The sequence below is a fragment of the Asterias amurensis genome, chromosome 7, assembly GCF_032118995.1.
Source record: "Asterias amurensis chromosome 7, ASM3211899v1".
Taxonomy (NCBI): Eukaryota; Metazoa; Echinodermata; class Asteroidea; order Forcipulatida; family Asteriidae; genus Asterias; species Asterias amurensis.
In genome coordinates, this window is record NC_092654.1 from 11,074,922 (window position 1) to 11,100,191 (window position 25,270).

General features: G+C 38.3%; 3 protein-coding genes across 3 annotated transcripts in view; 1 reads left to right on the forward strand and 2 right to left on the reverse strand.

Moving 5' to 3' along the window:
• Positions 1-1,721: 1,721 nt before the first annotated feature.
• Positions 1,722-6,611, forward strand: LOC139939628 (uncharacterized). The gene is made up of 4 exons (XM_071935669.1): positions 1,722-1,978; positions 3,015-3,107; positions 3,952-4,015; positions 4,843-6,611. Exons 1-4 carry the CDS (start codon positions 1,934-1,936, stop codon positions 5,370-5,372), a joined length of 732 nt encoding a protein of 243 aa, XP_071791770.1. The 5' UTR covers positions 1,722-1,933; the 3' UTR covers positions 5,373-6,611.
• Positions 6,513-19,041, reverse strand: LOC139939627 (F-box only protein 3-like). The gene is made up of 10 exons (XM_071935668.1): positions 18,841-19,041; positions 17,426-17,518; positions 15,890-16,059; positions 15,279-15,520; positions 14,453-14,575; positions 13,873-14,000; positions 12,161-12,318; positions 10,797-10,880; positions 9,088-9,201; positions 6,513-7,709 (listed from the first exon to the last, which is right to left on the reverse strand). The coding sequence occupies exons 1-10, from the start codon at positions 18,936-18,938 to the stop codon at positions 7,606-7,608; spliced, it is 1,314 nt and encodes a 437-aa protein (XP_071791769.1). The 5' UTR covers positions 18,939-19,041; the 3' UTR covers positions 6,513-7,605.
• A 1,060-nt stretch (positions 19,042-20,101) lies between these two features.
• The window catches only part of LOC139939799 (protein O-mannosyl-transferase TMTC2-like), a 62,746-nt gene continuing 57,577 nt past the window's right edge, over positions 20,102-25,270 (reverse strand). Inside the window, exon 11 of the mRNA XM_071935918.1 lies at positions 20,102-24,821. Coding sequence (XP_071792019.1) covers positions 24,612-24,821 — 210 coding nt within the window. The 3' untranslated portion in view covers positions 20,102-24,611. The remainder of the gene's footprint in view (positions 24,822-25,270) is intronic.

Sequence of the window (25,270 nt, forward strand, 5' to 3'; positions counted from 1 at the left end):
AGACAGAGAATCAGCATGCCTAGTTGATGCAATCAGGAAAAGCTCTGTTTTCGTTTCATTAAGTTTCAACCTGTTCACAAGCATCCAAGATCTTATTTCAGTAATGCAGTTGGTCATTCTAAGCTTTGCTGACGCTCTGTCTGCCTCAGACTTAGGATTGAAACTGGTGTACAGCTGCGTATCATCAGCATAAATATGATAAGATATATCAAAACGCCTGATGATGTTCGCAAGTGGTTGAGCATACGCAGTGAAGATCGGCGGGCCTGCAACTGAGCCCTGTGGAATGCCAAAATTTAGTGGATAATTTTCAGAATAGTCACCGAGTACACAAACCCTACTTGTACGATTTCTAAGGTAACTGTTGAACCAATTGTTGGCAGACCCAGTTACACCATATTCCTTCCGCATTCGATCAACCAGAATATCATGATCAATTGTATCGAATGCAGAGGAAAGATCTAAAAGAACAAGCATAACTGATTTACCCTTCTCAAGTTCGTTGAGCATGTCATTCTTGACCCTAAGGAGAGCTGTTTCTGTACTGTGACAGGCTTTATAAGCTGACTGATATGTTTCAGTGAGATTGCTATTCTGAAGATGAGTATTAAATCTAGATACAGCAGGGTACTCCATGATCTTACCCAGCGTGGGAAGATTAGACACAGGACGGTAATTATTCAGTGAATCTGCATTGAGAGAGGGTTTTTTAATTATAGGTGTAATAACTGCTTGACGGAGAGTAGAAGGAAACAAACCAACTCTAAAGGAATTATTAATAAAGGAAGTAATTATTGGCAACAAAGTATCAATACAAATTTTCAATAACCAAGTAGGAATTGGGTCAAGAGGACTGGTCTTATTAGGTAGCTTAGAAATATATTTTCTAACCTCATCTTCACTCACGGCATCAAAACTGTCTAACACCTGGCCATGGTTCGTAGCATCAACAAAGTTATTGCACACCCCGGTTTTAACAGTAGACATTTCATTTGTTTGTCTTACATCAGTATCATTATTCATACATACAGAGATATTAGAAACTGTTACACTACTTGCAACGACACCTGCATTTTCAGCAAGCAGATCATCAAGCTCGGACCTAATTTGAGAAACTTTGTCACTGAAATAGCGAGCAAAAGTATTACTGAGAATCCGGTTAGAACTGCATGCTGGGTATTTACGAGTAGATGAGTTAAGAAGCATTTTAACAGTTCTATACATGGTATTAGCATTAGCGTTTTTAAGAGTTTCTTGAAAATAAACAGTCTTACTATCCAGAATTAATTGATTCACTCTAGAGTTCTGAGCAAGATATTCATCCCGATCATTGTTGGATTTAGTCTTTCTCCACCTGCGTGCAAGTCTTCTTCGAGCTCGTCTAGCATCTCTGACGTCATCTGTATACCATTTAGGATTACTTATCGCAACGTAACGCCATAATCCAAAATATACACTAACATTATAATTATCAAGACATTAGTATCACGGACATTCAACAATCACATCAACAGAGACATAGACAATGGACAAGCCATTTTCAAGAACCACGGCTTTGGCTTGATGGGCTCCGGCTTGATATCCGTAAGCCTGATTGAAGCCCCGTAAGGACTGCTCATGTCTTAAATAGCTGACGAAGCCTAAGCCCGATCATAAGCCCAAGCCTAAGCCAAAGCCTAAGCCAAAGCTTTGTCAACCCGGAAAGGGTCACAAACACAGAAACCATGAGTTGTTCTCTGTGGAAAATGTTCTCTGTGGAAAATGTTCTCTGTGGAAATTATGCATACTTTATGGGTCAATGATCGACCAAACCAACTGACGAGAGAGGGCAGCAAATCCATTCTGAATTCTGAATCTTGCATGCAAATTGCTTGACTTGATATTGTTCTGTTCACACTGTGTGTGTGTAAAGCCACCAATTAATTAACGCAACATGAGTGACGGAGACCGAGGGAATGGACAAGAAAGGGGAAAAGAGGTGAGTGAGCAGAGGAACAAAAATAGTGTGTGATACTATTACTTTTGTTTGTGTGCCCCGTTTGTTTTGTGATTGCCGGTCCAGTTTCCGGACAATTTATTATACATTAACGTCAATGCAAAACGAAATACGATTGGTCTGAAATGGTCCGAATACATTGTATGATAATGGAAGCCAGTGTTTTGGCCCTAGCGAAGTTACCAAAAGCTGCCTCCATGCCCAAGACCAGCCAGCCACCACAGTAGATTTCACCTCATCTCACTTTCTTTCATTTCAATCAATTTGTTTCATGACTTTTGTCACGGACCATTGATTGAGTAATGAGTGTAGACCCAGGGGATAACTTTCCGTATGGCGCCACCACTTTTTCACTCATTTTTACAAAAAGGGATATGTCAATCAGGTAAATTAGATACTATATTATTTTATTTCGAATGAAAAAGTGGTGGCGCCATACGGAAACTTTTCCGACCCAGGTAACTGGGCGCTGTAACTCCCTTTTCGAAATTTTGACATTCTCGGTCGAACTAGCTAGCACGACTGAGAATGTCAAAATTTTGAAAAAAGGAGTACAGTGCCCCAGTTACTGGGTCTAGATTGAATGTTGTTGAACAAACATGTAATCATGGATGGTAATGTTGAGTATAGCCCTGGTAGGACATCAGTCAGTGCCCGTCGTGTTGTTGCATGCAACGGAGGGGGCTATGTTGAGAAAAGGTAAGTGGCCATGACTTTGTTCAGTGGTCGAGCGGTTAAAAGAGCACCGAATTCAAACTCTGGTTCTTCACATCCCTAACTGTGAGTGTGACACTTGTGTCCTTACTTAACTTTAAAGCAAGACACTTAACTTTACCAGTCATTGCTTCGTCCTTCAGATGGGATGTAAAGCCATTGGTCCCATGTGTTGTGTGAACGCATGTTAACCCAGTGCACTTATCGTAAAAAGTCTGAGTTCAGCTAATTGGTGAATTTGACATTCAATCAAACAAGATGATGCAAACAAGAACTAATAATAATTACTTTGTTTCCTTTTCAGCCTGCTGTTCATTCTGCCAATAAGTGGGAATCCGCAAACTTTGGAGACGATGATCAGAAGCAAAAATTCCTACGACTCATGGGTGGAATGAAGGTAATTTACAAAATGTAAAATATTATTACTTTTTGAAAAAACTTCCCATCTATTTGCCAATTCTTCATTCAAAATGAACAATACAGGGGTGAGAGTCATTACTAACGAAAAAGTCTGAAACTTGGATACAAATTCAAAGGTGTTTTGAAGATGGCATTTCTACCTTTTGGTAACCCCTGGAGTAAAAGATTCCAAGGAGCTTTTGGAAACAATATCCACAGCACTAGAGAAGTAGACCAATGAGTAGTATTTCTTTATTTGTGAACAAAAATATTGTCTGATTTTCTTCACCAGGCCGACATAAAAAGTCTCAATTCAGCCAAAAGTCTGGACAATCTCATCCCTGACAATAAAGGTTGTCATGGCCGAGCAGTTTAGAGCATTGAACTCAAGTTCTTGGCCTCGGTGCCCCTTCACATTTTCGCAGTGCAAGACTTGCCCTTTGCAAATTGAAAATGGCCTTGCCCTCTCAAAGACTAAATTCCAGGCATGGATCGTGGGTTTGTTGAATCCCACTAATAACACTTGTGTCCATGATCATTGATCAAGAGACTTCACTATAATTGCTTCTCCTTACCCTGTAGTATAAGTTAGTACCTACAGGAGGGTAGAGATTGAAATAGCGTATGAAAAAGCAGTCTGAGGGCCACAACAGCACAGGGCTGTATACTCTCCAGGGAGCTGAGAAAGATTACAGGATTGTTATTTTGCCCAATGACCAGGGCACTTATGTAGTGAAAAGGTGGTTGTTGGATTACACATGTATCTATCTCTCACTGTAAACTCTGGTGTAAATAGAATCAGTTACTAAATTACATTATTGTACATATTCCTTTCTTCACAGAAGCAACACACTGGTCGCTTCGTTATCGGAGACTCAACCCAGGAGAAAACACACTCAAGAACAGGTGAGCAATTTAAAAGCTAATCACAAAGACCTGTTCACTTCTGTAAATAATGGATCACATGTTTGAACCACAAACCATTCAAGTGCAGTAAGCCCAGCCCAGCTTGTAATTGTACAATCCATCAACGTTTGTACAGCAGGCCTCAAAATCACCCTCTGCACCCACAATAATTGCCGTGGTGGTCTGTGCTATTGCTGTAGTGCCTTTTTGCAAGGTTAACTTATATTATACAAATTTACATAGCCGCCATAGAAATGTCCCATACCAGACCGGAAAACAATTGGCATGCCACTTCAAGAACGAAGTTCAAGGTCTGGGTACAGTTTTACCTTTTACACATTTTTCTGGCAGAAATGTTTTCAATCCAATTATTTAGAAGATCGGGATAAAACTATGGAATAGATAAAACTACAAGGTTCAGACAGAGAGTAAGGTTGGGGGCAACTTGGCACCTGCTGGCTGTTGCTCAGGGTGTTGCCATGGGCATCTTATGCTTCAATGCTAAGATCTATCAGCAATACGCTCCATGTTCCTCGAACTCACCTGGCCAGTTACGGGGACGGGGCTTACTCCAACATAGAACCAAGACTCTGGAACTTACTTCCAGAATACCTCAGACAAATCGACAACATCACTCTCTTCCAGCAAAAACTCAAAACACACTTGTTCTTGCTTGCTTTCAAACATCTTGACAAAACTTTACCAGTGCCTTTGAATGAAGTGCGCCTTATAAATGCTGTAGTTTATTTTTTTTAAGTTGATGTGGCAAACAAGCCGCAGTCGTAGCCATTAAAAAAAGCCTCATTACTGTATGTTTGTCTTTCCAGAGGATGAAACTAAGAAAATAGAAGAGACTCTCCAATCCCAGTATAAGGTGGGTCTCCAGGCTAAGATTTCCGGTCAGAACAAACGCCACGTTGGGCTCGGATTCGCTGAACCAGAGCCGACCAAAGAGGAGAAACCAAAAGGGATGCATAAACGGTTCAGTGACTCTGGTGAGGAATCGGATGAAGACCAAGACAAGAAAGAGGATTCTAAGGAGGAGAAAAGATCAGAGGATAAACCAGACCGAGAGAGAAAGGAGTATCGCGACGAGCGAAGAAGAGATGACCGTGCTAGAGAAAGATCAGGCGATGAGGGGAGTAGTTCTAGGGAGAAACATCGCAGTCATAGACACAGAGATAGAGACGAGAAATCCAGTTCAAGAGAGGATGACAAGAAATATTATAGAGATGATGAATCAAGAGAAACCAAGGAGCGAAGAAAACACCGGCAAGAAGAAGAAGAGTCAGAGGAGATGTCCGAGCGTAAAAGAAAGAAGCATAAAGACAAGAGGCACAGCAGCGATTCGGACTAGCTGTTTTTGTTTTATAACCTTCTCTCGCTCGTAGATATGTTTTTACAAAAAACCATGGTAGAGCTTCCCGTGTACTGCTTTAAAGTCAACAAGTGTTTAAAACTAGCCTTGAGCCTTAGTAAAGATTAGCTAAAAGAGAATAATGTCATGAACAGTAACATGTACAGTAGATGCATGTTTGTATCAACTAAAATGGTTCAGTTAAAATGAGTTGAAAAGAAAGTTGCGCAACAAATCTGCTTTTGGATTTCAGGGGATTTACAGATTCTCTGTGAGTGTTTGCTAATTTAGTACCTTGTATTGGCATGACGGCCATTTGCCTGTATGGGGGTCCTTTGAATTTGTTTTTTTGCCTGAATTTCTAAAGGATCCATTGTGAAATAACACGCCGGCTTGACAATTTTTGTATCATCCCGAGATACTAAAAAAGTAATAATTTCTTCAATAATTTAATGAGATGTCTAATGAAGTAATAATTTCTTCAATAATTTAATGAGATGTCTAATGAAATACAAAAAACACTATTTCAAAATTTAAAATTAGACAATTTATTTGAATTTGTTTTTTTTAGGGTTGAACAAATAAAAATTTACTGGAGCAGGACTAGAACCTGAGACCTCCAGATCTACGCGTCGGCACTCTACCTACTGGCCTATCAAGCCCTTATGTTGGCGGTCTCCTAAACTCCTTGTGACTTATTACTGGATTTATTAACAATGAAGACCGACCTTGGCAAGAATTCATGTAAAAATGGTGTACAAAATCTCCAAAATCATGTACATGTAGACTGTTTTGCAACTTGACAAACTTTCTAAAAGATACATAAATTGCACTAGTAGAAATAGTCAACTACATTCTTAAAAGTTAAATTTAAATTCCAATGAATTTGCTTTGTTAGTTGCTGGTAAAAAAAGCAGAGAGAAACATCAGAGTCCCAGGCCTGGACAGAGTCGATGGAGGCCATGGCCTCTGTTGCCCCGGTCTTGGCCTTGGTGCCCCTACAAAATATTCCTGTATAGTAGATGATTTTTCCAATAGAAGTGCCCTTTTCAAAAAATGAAGTTCCAGGCCTGAATGACGGTGGTACTTTTGCTTTCAAATCACAATATCTTACAAGAAAAGATATCTTTCAAATACTAGTTGTAGGCTCTTTAAATAACGTTTATTTACATGACCATAACATTGGAGACAACCGAAAAACATTCACTGCTTAATAAAATATTAAAATCATATAGAACAGTTACCTTATCTGCGTGCTTTCTGTAAACAAAAACGGGTTAACCCCCCCCCCCCCACAAGTTATGGCCTAGAAAAATGTTAATGATAAGAAACTTGAAGTGTACCCTCTGTTGATGAACTATCTAATTTATTGTAAATGTTTTGAACAAAGACTTGGGGTTGGATACAATGAAGCATCAGGCCTGTTTGTGTTCTTCGGAATAAAAAACCTTGAATAAATTAAGTGAATACAGTTGGCAATTGGTGCCCAATTTCATGGCTCTGCTTATCTTATGCCACTGATTCAGCACTTGCAGAAGAGGGGAATTTCTCGCTAACTTCGAGCATAACATTTCATGGTAAGCAGGGAACTTTTCCCTGTTACTAGGCAGTATTCACTAACACAGCTAGTGCAAAAACTTTGTGCTTGCACAGTAAGCGGCGAATGGTGATGGTAATCGCATGATTTGGCAGTATTAAGCAAGAACCATGAAATTGGGCCCTGGTTGCCTCCGTGTTCTCTTGCCCTCCCCCTCCCCCGGGTTCAAATACCGGAACAGAGCCTTGCATGTGGATTGGGTTTTCAGTCACTAGCCCAATTGCATGGGATTTCCCTATATTTTTAGGGTTGCTTCCCACATCGAATGACATTTCATTGTTGTCCTCTCTTGACACATGTATCTTCAGGCCTACAGGCTACAATGTACATGTAGGGCTATGCCACACAAGGCAATTTACACACAACCAGTTCTTCAAGAAGAAATGCCATTAAAACATTCATTGTTCACATATTTTTGGGGGGATCGTAAGACATTGTTTGAAGAATAACTCCTGTGCCACCAAAGTGGTCCTGTAGCACGCACTGCAGTTGGTTGCCTCCAAGTTGCCTCGTGTGACAAGGCCCTTACAGTCACTTGTGAGGGTACCGTTGGTTTCATCACCAGATTAAACTGAATGACATTGAAACTATCATCAGGATGTCCAGTCAATCTCGAGTCTGTTGAGTTGCCTTGCTTTATACCACCACATTATCTCCATCAAACAGTTCGCTCTCGGACAATCTCAAGAAAGGAAGACCTGTCATGTGAAACGTGGGACATTTCACTTCAATTATTTCCTCTGCAATCAAAAACGAATCAAAGTCGTTAAAATGTATCACTTGTGTGAAAATCAAAGTGAAAATGACTGTTGAGTAGATGAGAATCTTTGCATGTTGGACTCACAATCTAGAGTCCTCGAGTGCATTTTGGCGACCCACCCAAAGCCCAACCGACTCAACAAGTCAATTACCCGTTGTTCTAAACAGCATCTTCACTGTGCTCAACCGAACAAGCGACAACGCTCAACCGATGACCAATGTTTCTGGTTGGGGTCGCCAAAACGCACTCCTAGTACTGTACTTTTGGTATACTCTTCTACCCAACTGGCCATTGCCAACAAGTTTCACGGAATGAAAGAATGATGTCAGTCCAGAAGTCAACTGGTTTCTTGGATGACTAGCTCTCAAGGGTTTGGAAATTCAAGCGACTCAAACTTTCCAAACCTTGTTTCATAATTTAGTGCCAAATGTAAACAACTTTCAGAACTAACTCCAATCACCTACAAATTGTTCATTTTAATACTTGATTATTTAGGACAAGTACTATGTTTCTGGTTGACAACTCTGGAGCTGTCGACCTCAAGTTCTTTTCAGAACCACACTACTCAAAAGAGATTTTACACATGGTGCTACCACAAACCTCATCTGATTATACCATGGAGGAAGGAAGAGAAGGAGCTCGAACGAAGGGACTTCAAAAGTCGAACCCATGGTACCGCGGTCGTTTAACAACACCTTGTAATCACCCACATACCTTATACAGACAACGGGCGACCTGGCATGTGAGTTTGCGCGTGCGCACTTGGTTCTTAACTATGGTGTCGTATGTCGTATGGATATAATACAGTAAAAAAAAAACCTTTTTGAGACCTGATAAAAATTGTGTACACTTGAATACCAACCACCCTCGTGTGCTAATACCCTAGTGACCGGAAAGTCACAAAAAATGTAAAAATATGCCATGATGTTTCCGTGAAACACCACAAACGGTCAATGAACACGTGTATATTCACAATTCTTGTCTCCAATGATTCAACTTTACAAGCAGGCAAGAGCACAGACTGGCGGTACCACACGTTCTGTTCAAAGAGATCTAATCCCGCTCGTTAATCGGCCGTCCAGCTGGAGGTCCCCTATTTTTTTCCACTGGTCAGACAGGGGCATTTTCAGAGTATTCTTTTGTTACTCTGCGGTTTTGCGCGTCGTTCAAGCTCCTTCTCTTCCTTCCTCCATGATTATACTACCACTATGCAAAGTTTCAAATCCTACTCACAGAGATTTGCATTTATAATAATTGCTTACTGCTTATGATTATTGTAAATATGAATACTGGATACATATTTATGAATGTTTCATTTATGATTAATACATTTATTTGTGATTAGCATGTTTACTTACGAGTTTGAAGATTGACCATCGAGAAGTGACCACCCATGGAGCCAGAGACGGTATCAAACGTTGTACAGCTCGTCCAGGAGTACTTAGTCCCAGGCTTAATAATCGGAAAAGCGCCTACGTAGAAACAGAAAAGAACTGCTTGCAAGGTTCCCAAGATTCTTTGAATAATGGGATGCATTAATCCAAGGGGTGGTCCAAGGGGGGTCCGGACCCCTCCCTGCTCTCGACGACTTTTAAAAGAAGTTTCTTTTTACTTTATTTTTCCTATTTAAAACGTGCACCTTAACACAAAACAGCCCTAATCTCATTGCAGACCTACATTCCTATTGCTTGCCCGAATCCTACCTACAATCACGGCAACCTTCCAGTTACAATTTCAGGCCTGATACTTCCCGACAAATTTGTTCCTTGGTATGAGGGAAACTTTTCTCTTGGGGAATGTAAAGGGGCACCAAGGCATCAATGAACAGGGGCATGGAGGCAAATGCCTTTATCATTAAACATTGTTTTATAGGGGACCCCTCTGGTTAAATTGCTGAACCCGCATTTTTTAGGCCTGATACTTCCTGAAAAGTGTTTCCCTTGGTATGAGGGAAACTTTCCAGTTAGAAAACTTAAAGAGGCACCAAGGCACGGAGGCTCCTGCCTTTGTTATTAAACATTGCTCATGGGGTTTTTGTTTTATAGGGGACCCCTTTGGTAAAATTCCTGAACACAGAACTCTTGAATCCTAACGCTGACACTTTCATTTAAAATGAAGATGAATTTACACAAGGGCTACTCTGTTTACTGTTTACAAGTTTTCAAGACCCAATGATGCTAAGCTAAAACCTTAGACCTATAAAAAACATTTACGGTACACAGTTACTTGAGTGCTAACTAGTCCTGCGCCATAATGTGTATAAATGACCATGTTTGTGTAGTGTGTACAAACCTATGTAAAAGCTTAACATTTGGTACGGTGGCTTTACAGTTATTTTCCCAAAATTGCTATCATTCGTTTGTGTATTAAAGAATCTGTAAATCCAGTACTTTTCAACATCCCAACTAAACCCTCATATATTCATGTGCCTCAGCTTCAGTACAAACCAGCTTCATGAAAAACAAATTTGTTCCTCGGTATATATCTGCGCCAAAGAGACTTCACAAAATGCACTTAAATCAATGGCTAACACATGTGAAGAAAATGGTCCATGGACCGACGAAACAATTGTCTTACAATCTAAATACAGTGATCAGCGACCCCTTTTGCAGGGCTCAAATTTGGGGAGAAAATCCACAAGACTGCAGGGCTTGCAGCTAAACAAATTTACTGGACCAGAATTTATTTTACAAGGACAGAATCAAAATACATTGTTAACTGAACAAGCACTAAGAGACGATCTATCCCATTTGTCTTACATGTGTATTATGTAAGTAATTTGAAACTAAAGAAAATTTGAAGTTATTGATAAGCCCCATAGTCAACAGTTTTTACACAATAACTACGCAATGAGGTACATGTAGCATATTTTCAATTGAAACAAAAACAAGACCACCCGAGTTAACTGGCTCGATGCTGAAATCACTGGCTTGAGGGCTGCAGTCCACTGTTAAGTTCGAGCCCTGCTACCTTCATTACACAACCCTTAGAAAAATGCACGTCAACCAACTCTTCAAACCATCAGTTCAGACTAGCCGTAAGAGAAAAAAAAGTTGGATCCACTTACCAATAACGCCATCTCCAACGACTGTTTCAACTTTACCATTACCGTCTATCACTTCCCAGTGCCTGGTTAACAGCTGGCAGGTTTCTATGAGGAGAGAAAATCAGGCATTAAACAGGTCTGTGAATCCTCTTATTGTACGTCAAGTATAACACACAGTTCAATGGCAACAGTTGAGATTGTTAAAGGAACATTACAGAATAGTTTTTTGCTAACAAAACAATTGCTGGCAGTGTAAGCACTCTATGTGTCCACCCATATACACAAACTGACAAACCTGTATAAAATTTGAGATCGATCGGCCATCTGGGTCATGAGAGAGGAATAGTGAAAAACCGATTACAAATTTTGCAATGTATCAATGCCAAAATAAAAAAATTAACAAAAAGCTCATTGAACGAATAACGCCAAATGCAAAGTTAAATTATTTATTTCTCATCAAATATGACATTTCAGACAGAAATATTTCATGTTTTCAACTATCATCATCATTAGACCGTGTAAGCTTTATGTAAATCTGTGATCTTCACGATTTTTGTTTTTCCTTACCAATTCTGTATCATTCCTTTGAATATGAAGTTTATAGTATAGAGGACAATGAGACATACTAATATACAAATATAACATGGCTTGAGGGTGACTAGTCGATATTAGCTCCCCGAGGTATTGGAAGTTGTCAAACTAGTTCCCGTGGCGATGACGTCGTGCAATGGTAGTGTGCATGACAAGTAGAATAGCTCCCGGGGAACTATTACTTGTCATGCGCATTTACCACTTGTGTGAATACTCACATCCGCGCTTGGTAGTTAGCAAAATTAACACCTGGCGCGTAGTGATGAATGGACCAATGAGAACTCGACTCTCGGTCATGAATATGTATGAGGTATAGTAATAGCATAAAGGTTCCAAGAGGCACTAAGAGATACCGAGATACCAAGATAGGAGGAACTAAACGTTACTAAAAGGTAGTAATATGTACCAAGAGGTAATTACATCATCTCAATGTTCCTGGTAACTATTTTATGTTTAGCTGGGCCTTTTTCCCCCTATTTCTCCTTCCATGTTTTGGTGACCAGGTGATAAGCTGAGAGACAGCTGGTGATCGATGTACGAGTGTCCTGCTAGTCTCAGACAACGCTGCTGTATTTTAGCGGATAATTGCCATGCAGTTCAGTATTTGTCATATTTTGACTCCAGTGTACATTGAAGCAATTTCACATCAATTCAATACAAATCTAATGGTCAAGTGATTTGATACCATTGGATTCAAAAGTGTTCACAATAATGTGCCTAGCCCACTTACAAAGAAAACAAGTCACAGGGGGAAAAAAAATCAAATAGGTACAAACAAATTATCCATAGCCTACTTTTTTTATGAACATCCTTGTCCATCTCCATGGTGATGTGATAAGAGAACATTCTCTTGGGTCTGTTAAGTGTTTCGCTGAGCTCAGGAACAAAGGTCGTTGCTACGGTAACCTTGACATCATCGGTCACTGCTAAGCAAGATGGCTCATGGTAAAATCTAGATGATAAAATAATAATATCCATGATCTTATAACGATAACATTCAGTTTTTATAAAGTGCTTTATCTACAGGCGTCTACAGGGCTTAAATAATTTTTTCTGGTTGAACAAAGAAAAGTTGACCACAGAGTGGGAATTGAACCATCGGCCTTCAGATGAAAGTATCGGTGCTCTACCAACTGGACTAGCCCTATGTCTTGTGGTGGTCTCCCATTTTATCTATTTTTCAATATTATTATCTAAGTTCTGGGCGCCAATTTAGAAGCCAAACATCAATTAGCTGCTGTGCAGCCAGGGATCACACCTGAAACACTTGTTTGTACAATGTATCATTATACAATTGTTGCATGCTGTGACGGGGTCCATGGCGTTTTTGTACACTCGAGGGGGGGACATGGAACCCGAGGCGAAGCTGAGGGTGCCATTTCCCCTCGAGGGTGTACAAAACCCATGGACCCCAGTCACAGCGTGCAACAATTGTTTTGTTATACTTTTGTATAATTGTTATTCCTCTTCTAAAAGTTCTGTTGTCATCTTCAAACATTATTACGACGGGCTATTCATTGTTTAATAAGCAGATGAACAAGAAACCATTCCCTTGATTCCCTTGAACGCTGGGAACGATCAATACCGGTGTGCATCACTTTTCATGTTACCCGGCTCGTCGAGCCATGTAACATGCGTTTTTGTTGTGTGTCACATAATTGGTTCTCGACCAATCAAACTTCACAGTTTGTTACCGAGGTATAACAATAGCGTTTGTAAATTTAAGACACATAAAATCAAATCGCCAGCATAGACATACTTGAACACCGGTTGAAGTATTTTTCACTCACAGAGAAAAATGCAATACAGTGCTCAAACGTAGAGGGAAAATCCACAATACTACAGGGCTTGTAGCTTTGTTTACAGGACAAGAATTGAGCTGCTTTAAAGGCAGTGGACACTATTGGTAATTACTCAAAATAATTATTAGCGTAAAACCTTACTTGGTAACGAGTAATGGGGAGAGGTTGGTAGTATAAAACATTGTGTGAGAAACGGCTCCCTCTGAAGTGGAGTGGTTTTCGAGAAAGAAGTAATTTTCTACGAATTTGATTTTGAGACCTCAGATTAAAAATTTGAGGTCTCGAAATCAAGCATCTGAAAGCACACAACTTCGTGTGACAAGGGTGTTCTTTCTTTCATTAATATCTCGCGACTTCGACAACCGATTGAGCTCAAACTTTAACAGGTTTGCTATTTCAGGCATATGTTGAGATACACCAAGTGAGAAGACTGGTCTTTGACAACTACCAATAGTGTCCAGTGTCTTTAAAACAATTTGACAATTGAACAGATGAATTTGTAAAGCACAAGGAGAAGATTTACTCATCTGTTTTTAACAGAACTATTAGCGTTTTTCAGACTGAAAGTTACATTCGATCACAAACACAAGACTACTAGACTTGTCTAGTCATGAGTTTACAGGCTTAATGCTAAAAGAACTGGTCTGAGGCCTGCAGTCCAGTGTATATTTCAAGTGTATATTGTAATTCAATAATCGTTTTACCTGAACAACCCAGTAGCATGCACCATAGTCCCTGGATCAGATAATCTGTCTGCAAGTTGTGACAACCAGTCAGTAAAACTCTCTGCCGACAAGAAAAAACCTTTATGTGCCACCCCATGGAAAAAATTCTGAGGATAAAAGAATTTAATTAGGATCTGAAAATTCACATTGTGGAAGTATAATAAGGTGAGGTATTTTACTAGCATTTCACAACACATGGCACCTCAGGTTTGCGTCTAATAAGGATGCAGCAAAATGGTCTTATAATAGGGTCTCAGAATTCATCACTGCAACAACCTATCTTTCTGAAAGTTTGTATATATATATACTCAGCGTTGAGTACCTTGTTTTGTAGATACATGCGCTATATAAAACTTCAATATTATTATTATTTCTTAACAACGGCTGGGACCCGAACCCACACCCTGCTGATCAAAAACACCAGAGCTTGAGTCCAGTGTCTTTATCTGCTTGGCCACAACGCGCCACAATCACACTTAACAAATCTTAAATGCAAGTAACAACACAATCAAGAATCATGTGAACATTCAAGACTATTCAGCAATATTTGTGTACATACATGCAAAAAGTTGTGTTGACGATAGAACATAAAACCTCTCAAGAATTCTCCTGTGGAGTCCAGGCACATCCGTATTGTTGTTCTGTTGAATGGACACCTCAATACAGTCAAGGTCTTCAGGTTCTGTGGAAATACAATACAAGAATTTTACAAACAGTCAACGAAAAAAAGTTTGAGGCAGTGAAGAATAATTCACACTGAATTCAGGAAGTTTGTGGGTAATTTTGGTCATTTTTTTAAAGATTTTCTCTTTGCAAGAGTCTCGAGTTAGTGCTGGCGAGAACAAGAGAAAATGAACCTCCCAGTCATGCCAGTGATTCAAATTTATCAACATACATGTATGCAGGGTCATCAGAAAGATTAAGAATTTGGGAGACTACTTTGTTTTAAAAAGAACTCACTTATTAACTACTACTTGGGCCTAATTTAATAGAGCTGCTAAGCACAAACATTTGCTTAGCATGAAATTTCTTCCTTGATAAAAACAGGATTACCAACCAAATTTCATGGTGATTTTCAGGATGAGCAAACAACAGCTGAATACCAGTAACAAGGAATATGCAACAAATTGAAATTTGGTTGGTAATCCTGTTTTTACCAAAGAAGATATTTCAGGCTTAGCTAATTTTTGTGCAATAGCAGCTCTATGAAATTGGGCCCAGGTCAGAGGGTACTTTGGCCTATAGTGGACTGAGGGGACTTCTCATTATTAACTTCACTGCTGCGAAGTGAGTTCTTATTGGTCCCAACGTTTCGACTAGCTTGCTTTAGTCATCGTCAGGAGATGCAGCAGAAATTACCAAGAACATCGCTAGAAGCCACTCACATTTTCCTGATCTTCATTTCCGTCTTGGATCAATGTAAGGATCTCCTCATAACTCAGCAGAGATGGTGAGCTACTGTAGTCATACAGACTTAATGTACCTCCTAAGCCAATAGTTACTGCATCATCGCCATCGGTAGGTATGGTCTGACCGTTGTGAACGTGAAGTGAACATAGTAAATCCAATGGGATGTCAATGTTCTCTTCGTTACCTGAGAGTTGATCATTCTGGGGTTCTAATGGACCTGAAGAGAATGGGAAGTAAACAAAGTGTTATACTATAATATAATGTACAGTTCTTATACAACCGACAGGCACTCATTAAAAAAAGGGCGCTGCCAGAAACAATGAGATAAACCCCTTCTCTTAACGAAAAGTGTACTTGGTTCTTTTACGAGCATTACACAACACAAAGGACCAATGACTTTGCGTCCCATCCGAAGGACGAAGCAAAGGTGTCTTGCTTAAGGATACAAAAGGATACAAGTGTCATGACCAGAACTTGAACCAAAAGACTCTGCTGACCAAAAAAGAGCTTGAGTCCGGCACACTTGACTGCTAGGCCACGACACGCCAAAAAGTTGACCTTTTTTCTGAGCTGAATCAAAACTTACCCCTGAGAGACTTGAAGATGTTGATGGCTCCTCTTTCTTTCAACGAATCTTCTATTCTATTCCAGTACCCTTTGATCGTAGCGTAACAATCAATGAACTGGCCAAGGTTCTGATACCATTCTTTGAAAGTTGTGTACCAGCTGGCAGAAGTGTCATCTTCTGTTTCGGGTCTGAGGTAAAAAGAAAAAATAATAAAAATCTAATACAATAATTATGACCTCAAATTTTCTGAGCTATCATTTCTTGAAGGACTTTAAACAAATTGTAGACTATAGTTTTAGTATCCAATTATATAAAAAGCTTGGAATTTTTACGAATTTGTATTGAGTACCATTATAATGAGCTAGTGGAAGTGTCATGGCCGAGCGGTTAAGGGCACCGAATTCAAACTCTGGTGTTTCTGATCAGCAGACGTGTGGGTTCGAATCCCCAGCCGTGACACTTGTGTCCTTAATCAAGACACTTCACCATTGCTTCGTCCTTCGGATGGGATGTAAAGCCGTTGGTAATGCATGTAAAAGAACCCAGTGCACTTATCGAAAAGCGAAGGGGTTTGCCCCAGTGTTCCTGGCTATACCTTGTTTGGTAGATACGCGCGTTATATAAGAATTTGATATTATTATTACAACCCTATTGGGTAATGTACGCTCACTGAACTACATGTGTGTCAGTTGAAATTAAGTAGAGGGAGAGTAGGGTAGTATGGGGCAAAGGGTGCATGTAGAGTGAGGGTTAAGATGAATACATTCTTAGGGCCATGTCACACAAGGCAATTTACCAGTTCCAGGCAATCTCCAAATAGAAGATCCATTGGTCAAAAAGAGGGAGAGCCTAATGTCTAAAGAGTAGTCCGAAAAGGTATTATTGCCATACTTTCCCATGGATCTACATGTTATACATGTATCAGGCTGTGTACATGTTCCTATAGTCAATTTTGATAATAGCACAAAATCTGACAAGACAATAGAGTTTCAATAGACAATGACAACAAGTACATGTAAGTTGTCACAAAAAAAGTGATGTGCATTTAAAAAATTCAGCCAAATTAAAGGCAGTGGACACTATTGGTAATTACTCAAAATAAGTATTATCATAAAACCTTTCTTGATTACGACATGGAGGAATAAATTAATTCAAATTTATTCCTCCATGATTACGATTAATGGGGAGAGGTTGGTAGTGTAAAACATTGTGAGAAACAGCTCCCTCTGAAGTGACGCAGTTTTCGGGAAAGAAGTAATTTTCCATGAATTTGATTTTGATTTTGAGACCTCAGATTTAGAATTTGAGGTCTCAAAATCAAGCATCTGATGAAAGCACAACTTCGTGTGACCATGGTGCGTCGAGAGTGGGTTTTTTCTTCATCAATATCTTACAACTTCGACCGATTGAGCTCAAATTTTTACAGGTTTGTTATTTTATGCATACACGCATGTTGAGACACACCAAGTGAGAAGACTGGTCTTAGACAATAACCAATAGTGTCCAATGTCTTTAAAAGAAGCCAGCCAAATTAAGTACATTCCCTTTACTTACATGGTATCTAGGAGCCAGTAGGTGTGACATAATCTCCTCCACAATTTATCACTGTGTACTAAACTTTGTAAATGCTGACAAACACATCCCAACCTGAAATATGATTCATATAATAAATAAAAAAATCATGGTAAATTTCAATATCAACAGGCCTGAAATTTCATCTTTGAGAGTTTATATTGGGTAAGGTCATTTTCATTTTTCAAAGTACATTGTCTATATTGCAAAATCTTTTATCTTATCCTGGCCTAATGTTTCATGTTGGCAACGCAGGCAATTTTCCTCAATGTTCTTGAAAATCCAATAGAAATGAACAATTTCCTCATAGAGATGCCCTTTACGAAGGGGACAGTGTCTTGCCAGTGCCTTTCTTGCCCTTTCGGGAATGAAGCATTAGGCATGATCATCGTACTTGATGTTTCTGGAACCAAATACTCACTTAAAGTTTCTGTGTGTGAGTGTTACTGCCACACAGATATAGTGAACGACCACCAGTGACCATGCATACATTATATGTGTTAGACCATTTGTTGGTAAACTTTCAGCCCACTTTTTCACTCATTTAAAAAAATAGATATCTCATTTGAGTAAATTAGATACTAACTATTTTATTTCTTTAAACGAATGAAAAAGTGGTGGCAGGATACTGAAACTTTTCCAACCATTTGATAGATTTATTTTATTTGTTCAACTTAAAAAAAAAAACTTGTCTAGTCTAGCGGTTCATCGTTCATGTATTGCACAAATTAATGGTCATGGCGTCATTGATCCCCACCCAAGCGATGGAAATGTGCATTCATAAGAATCATATACGCATTGCGCATGACTCTCACTCCAATGATAGGCTTTCATGCATGCATGTTTCATCAAAGATGGCGTTCAATGAAAAACCTGGGTCTATTTGTAATGTATCATGTAGCACTCTTGCACAAAAAACATTAATTAAAAACACTTGTTTACAACAAGTGCACTTTTGATTGTTGTATCTCTTCTCATGATCTGATGATGGGGCAGTAGTTTATTGACAGCCAGGTACGGTAGGAGAGGAGAGTCCAGTACCCCAGTAGCACTAGCAATAGCACTAGCACTAGCAATGTTTAGCAGACACTCAGGGAGTTAGCCCCATCCATTACACCAATTTATGGTGACCTTTTTTTTTGAGAAGGGTGACCAATGACTGTGTTGACAAATGGCCCTTTCCATAATCTTCCGCACGTCGCCACCAATTTATCCGCCGTTAATTAACTCCAAAACCACTGCATTTTTTTTCTTACCTGAGAAGAAAAAACGGCCGGAAGTTGGTGGCGAGGTCGTAAAATTTTTCCCATATTATATATTCCTCATTACATAATCCTATCACCTCAATAAAAATTCCCAATCTCTCTCTCTCCACTGACCCTGTCTTTATTACTTGCCTGCAAAGATCTTTAAAATCAACATAGGATAACAAGTGAAGCAGCACCTCATCAGGTAAACAGCTCGAAAAATCAACAAGCTTTCCCTCAACCTCCATGGTCTACGCTTGAATCATGCTTATACAAATAAACTTTCCCAAATCATCAGAAAGTTCTTTGACAGCAGCTCTGATTGTTGATGGTGGGCGCAGCCATTTTGCAAATTTTACATTCTTCTGAAGTTGAACAGCGCCCTCTTCAGTTTGTACTGAATTTTGTATACCCTTTTTTTTCACAATCACAGAGTATTTTACAGGTGACCGTTTTTGATGTGTGGCCAGAAACCCAGTTGTGACATTAATTGAATTACTAGAAATGATAAATTAATATAATGACCCTTGATTCCTGACTGAAATTTCCCCAATTTTGCCATAATAACAAGTCAACCCTGACAAATTTAGCCAATTCTCCAAAGTGCAATGACCTGGAGGAGTCTACTAATTTTTTAAAAACTTTCTTTCTGGGCTAATCAACATAACTAGGGGGGGGGGGTCTCAATTATGTGTTTTTTCCCTTTTCTTTATGGGCAGCTGACAGCTATTGCACTTATGTGTTATTATGACATGATTATATCCCATTCCAAAAACAGAAGATGTAGGGCCCACTCATAAGGTGGGGCAGTCAGTTATTTGTATGAAACCATTACAGGTAGAAAAAGGCTTATGGTTGGTGTATGTGGTACACCCATCCTGAGTGCAATCAAACTGTGAGTGATTACTTGGCAAAGGATGTCACTCATGTTTGTCTAAATTGAGAGAAAGCGACACAAACTTCATAGATTCTGTTTGCTTTTTTTTATACGATGAAAATGGGGTAATCCTAGACAGAAGCTGGGCAAAGTATAAAGAAGTCATTTCATGAAATATTTGATGGGAATTTGCACAAAAACATTTTTATCTCTTCCACATGTTCTGGATTTCTTCTTAGCTTAGGCTTACGTTTCAATGTTGGTTATTGTACATGCGTAGGTTATTGTTTGTATTTAGCGCCTGGCACACTTCGATGGATTTGTTTGCTTATAAGTTTTCATTATTATATTGGATGATACTGATTATAAATAATGGTTCCACAACGTTGGGATAAGTGGGAGGCTGACACGCCCATAAGGGTTAAAAAGTCAATCTAGTGACCCTAGTTTACCAAAACACTCTATACCATTTTGACAAAAAAAAAAACAGACTCCAAAATCAAAAATTTACTCCATTTATATTTTAGAGATTTATTCAAGATACACAAACAGATATTTTTATTCATGATTAGAGTAATTAAATCACATGATCTAATGACTGTTTCAATTTCATTAAAAACAATCATAATTGCACATAAGTTTTCTTTACATTATTTTATCAAAATAATTTTTCTTGGTGGGAATAAAATTTACATCATCAATCAATCAATCAATTAAAAAGACCACTACTTAAACACAGTACAGGTTTAAATTACATTATATTAAAGTACTGCAGTTCAATACTAAAACAAATATCTGGAAAAAGCAAAACAATAATCGGTGTACATTTTCATAACATGAATGGAAGTTTAGAGAAGTTATTATATAATTTTCTTTACAGCATTCGTATCTGAGTTAAACTTCTACAACTAGTTAGTTTTTGAGCGAGTCACTTGGAACTGCAAACACATAAACATCTTGGGTTAGGCGGAAAAAGTCGCTCAAGTTGTTTGTCTTCACATGAAAGGAAAAGTTAGGAATGATAGGGGCTTTAACAACATGACTTACATTGCAACAGTCATGAGTTAAATTTCTACAACTGGTTAGTTTTTTAGCGAGACACTTGGAACTGTAAACTCAGAAAAATCATTGGGTTGGCAGAAAAAGTCGCTCAAATTGTTTGTCTTGAGGTAAAATAAAACAGTATAGAACGATAGGGTTTTTAAGGCTTTACCAACATGACTTACATTGCCAATTAACAGTTAAATTTCTACATTAGTTAGTTTTTGAGCTCGTGACTTGGAACTGAAAACATGGAGACATCCTTGGGTTGGCAGAAAAAGTCGCTCAACAAATTGTTTGTCTGAAGGTAAAAGAAAACAGTTTGGAACAATAGGGTTTTTAAGGCTTTACCAACATGACTTACATTGCACCAGTCATGACTTAAATTTCTATAACTACTTAGTTATTGAGCTAGATAAGCAGACACTTATTGCTCAACAAATGTTTTTAAAGAATGTAAAGGAAAACAGTTTGGAATAATAGGGTTTTTAGGTTAAATTTCTATAACTAGTTAGTTTTTGAGCGAGAAAGGCAGACAGAATTGCTCCAGAAATGTTTTTAAAGAATGTCAAAGAAAACAGTTTGGAACAATAGAGTTTTTAGGCTTTACCAACATGACTTACATTGCACAAAGAACAACTTGTTTTCAAAGTCATAATCCTTATTGTTAAGTTTGAAACATGAAAACATGACTTGGCAACATTCCAAAGCAATGATTCTGTGGCACAGCTCAGCCCCAAGAACCCACAAGAACTCTAATGTCCTTATCTTTCTCAATAAAAACAAATAATTATAGAATCAAATATTCTCCATTAATTTACATACTTAACTGATTCATTGTTTGTATAAAAAGTTCATTGTGAAGTTGACAACTTCTTATCTAAAATCACACAATCCTTGAATACATACACACTTTCTTTAGATTTTCATCTAGTTTTAAACCAGGGCCCAATTTCATAGAGCTGCTTAAGAACAAAAAGTAGCTAACAAAAGTCAATGTTGCTTACCAGATAAAAAGTTACCAATCAAAATACCAGGCGATTTATGTAACTATGTCTTTGACTGTATTCTTCCAACCCTTTGCTATATTAAGCAAAACTAGGCAGGCAACCAATCAAGGAGAACACTACATAATGACATAGTATTTTGGTTTGTGACTCTTTTCAAGTAAAAATGTTGATATTGATTTGAGTTTAGGTACTTTTTGTATAAGCAGCTCTGTGAAGAAACATGCAGTGTTTTAGTTGCAGCCTCGCAAGTCACTAAATCAGTTATTAGATTTAAATCAACTTTTGACAGCAGTGAAATTTCCAATATTTTTCAAATGTTGCAACAATAAATATTTCATACAGCAATAGGGCTGGATGACTACAATCAGTCTACAACAGTGACAATGATTATGTTTTAAGTCCAATAAAGATGCCTTCCATATTATAAATATGAAAGGTCAAAACATTAATGTCCAATTTACTCTTCAGAAAGCATCCAACAAACTTCAGTTTTGATAAATGAAAACCAACAGTGGGACAGATAGGAGAAACTATTTTGGGGTTGTGCCTTTGATGATTACAGGGCCATCCAAAATTTTAGAAAGAACATAACAAGCAATGGTAGCCATTTAAAAAAATGCTTGTTATAGACCTTTTAAATTCCCATTGTTGATAAACAAACAGAGCTGGTTGGCATGGACGTTCGAATGTTAGTAAAACACCCGATATTGCCCAGGTCGAAATTCCAGTTGAACCTAGTTAAACTGGGTTTAACTGGAACTAGTTGAAACCAGTTGATAAACTAGTTAAACACAGTTAAAACCAGTTGGTTTAATATGGAAAATGGACAGAGACCAACTGGTTTATAATTTCAACCCAGTTAAACCTAGTCCAAACCAGTTGGTTAATATGGAAAATGGACAAGTTTGATCACTATCCAGTTGAACCAGTTGACCCCAGTTAACTAGGTTCAACTGGAATTTTGACCTGGGTGTTAACAGATGTTTCAACCAAGTTCAACATTTTCTGCAAACTTTCAATTCAATTAAATACATCAAAAGATTGGTTGTTTTACTTCCCCCAAAAATCATTTCTAAGTTTGAATATTGTGGAATATTGTTAAAAACAGTAGCCAGCTGTATTTTTTATTTTTATTTTGCATTAATGGCTTTCCATAGTTTTCCAGCCTCGGTTGTCAAAAAATCGGGCTGTGACATAAGCTATAGAAAGGTCTAGTCTCTCTATAAACTTCTACAGTCCCGTAGCTAAATATCTTTCTCATGACACACTCTGACTGTGTTTCAAATTCCAATGTCTGACCAAAGACACGATCCCATCGCCTACCTGCCCTACTAAACAAACAAACAACATAAGTAAAACCAAGATTTAGACAAAAAACAAACATAGTCAGTTCTTAACTGACTTTACATTTTGTTATAAAGCCACCCTTAACAGAAATATGCGTAAAAGTATACTTTTCGACCATTTCATATTCAGCAAAAATATAAAGTAAAAACACAAAACAACCACACTGCCAACCAACAGCTTTCAAAAGAAACTTCTAGATATATTAATCTTTACTTACAAAACTTGTTTAAACAATCGTAGTCAGGACTGAGTTGGAAGCAAAATGTTGAGATAATAATAATCTGAAATGCACTTTCAAGTGCCTTCTTCCCATTTACTTCAGCAAGTTAAACACAAGTCAACCTCGGTATAAAACATTGTGTGATTTATTTTGAGTCCTCAAATTCAGAGTTACCTCTTAGAAAAATTGCTAAAATGATTTTAGAGAAAGTTGAGTTATTCTTTCCTCAAGTCTTTGACCTTGCGTATTAGATACTTTATATAACTTTAAATAATAAAATATAATATCCACATTATGGCACATTTGCTTTAATATAAGGTGGGCGTAGTGGATTGCATTTTTGGGCAATCTTAAAGGTGCAAACTAGTTCAAAGACTGACAAACGCGGCCAGTTAACATTTTGCGCTTAAAATTTCTCCACTTTTATTAAAGCCCATCTGTCTCACAGATTCCTGATTCTCAGATACTGAATTTGCTGGTATCAATGAGATGTATTACGTCTACAGTTGAAAAAACAAATTAACTCGATGATTGACAATGCATAATATGTATTATGCATTGTATACTCGTTACTCTCCATGAGTTCTGTGAAGAAAACAAATCAACAGGCAAATCACTCTGGTGGGATTCAAACCCACAACCTTTTGCATTGCTTAGAGCAAATGTCTTACCACTAGACCACTGAGTTAGCCCACTGCATGGCTAGAGGCAGTTCGAATCCTATATGTCGGCAGCAGGTTCTGCAGCAATTTCATCATCTACTTTTGCCGTATTCTACCCAGAATACCAACATGAAACATACAGGTAACTTGGAGTGACCTCGCTATGGTGGGCAGATATGCCATGGGCACCTATAATACCTTACAAAGGCAACTAACATGCAGTCTAACTGGCAGCCGATGCCTTACAAAGGGCATTAATAATGTAGTCTGACAGACAGGACAAAAATGTCTCGTGTACTTTTTTGTTTTCGTCTCTGCCTCCCCTATTTCCCACAGACAAATAAAGAAGTACCCCCCCAACCCTCTGCTTAACAAGAAACCCAAAACAAAAAGGGGGAAAAATATATCATTCTGATCTTCCATTTTTTAAGGTATTATACAGGATTTGCAACAAAACAAAACTCCCACACCACTGTGTGATTTAACTTAGGCTGATTTAATTTAACACTAACTGATCATGAAGTTCATACTAGAATTTTTTTCTGTAAAATATATCCCCCAAAACGTTGAGTTGATTCCATGTAACAGCCAATACGACAAGTGTGATTTCATGCTTTAAATGTGCAAATTAAGGAAACAGTTTCACAGATTTGTGATTTGAAGTCTCTCAAAACATGAAAACTTTCTGAGACTACTTTGTCAGCTCCACCAATCCTGTATAACACCTTTAATTTGTTAACATCTCTGTCCTTACCCCAATCCCACTACTTATCAATTTCCTTGGTCTCTGTCTTACTTCCTTTGGCTTCTCCGTTAGCTTTCTTAGCCATGAGTGAGCGTAACTTCCTCAGGTTCTGCAACGTTGTGGGCTCGTTGGGTTTCAGACGCAACGCCTCCATGTAGCTCCTCTCAGCATCTTCAAGTTTGCCGTTCAGATGAAACATGGCCCCCAGATTCATATGACTTGTTGCAACCTAAAGAGAGTTAAGAGAAAATAATTTATTGTAAGCACCATAAAAATACAGAAATTTTGCTTCAATTGGCACGTAGCAATAGAACAATCACTTATTTAAAAACAACAATTTAGTACAAGGCAACAAAGGTAGTCGACAAAAATATTTGATCTTACTCAAGTTTGTATTAACTTAATGAGAGTGGACTCATTTTGGGACATTATGTGACTTGTGACTTAAATTGACTTGCAAATAATTGACTTGTGACTTGACTTGAGCAAAGATGACTTGCAACTTGACTTTAATTTTCACAGGTCAGTTTTATTGTATGTTCAAAAAACTTAAGGTAAACTTTCCCTTTAAGGTATTTTTTCCAGTCATGGGTCTAATCCAGCCCCCCCCCCTGTATAGCTGTGGGTAAGCCAGGGCACACATTGATGAAAAACAACCCCTAAAAAACCCAATCCTAC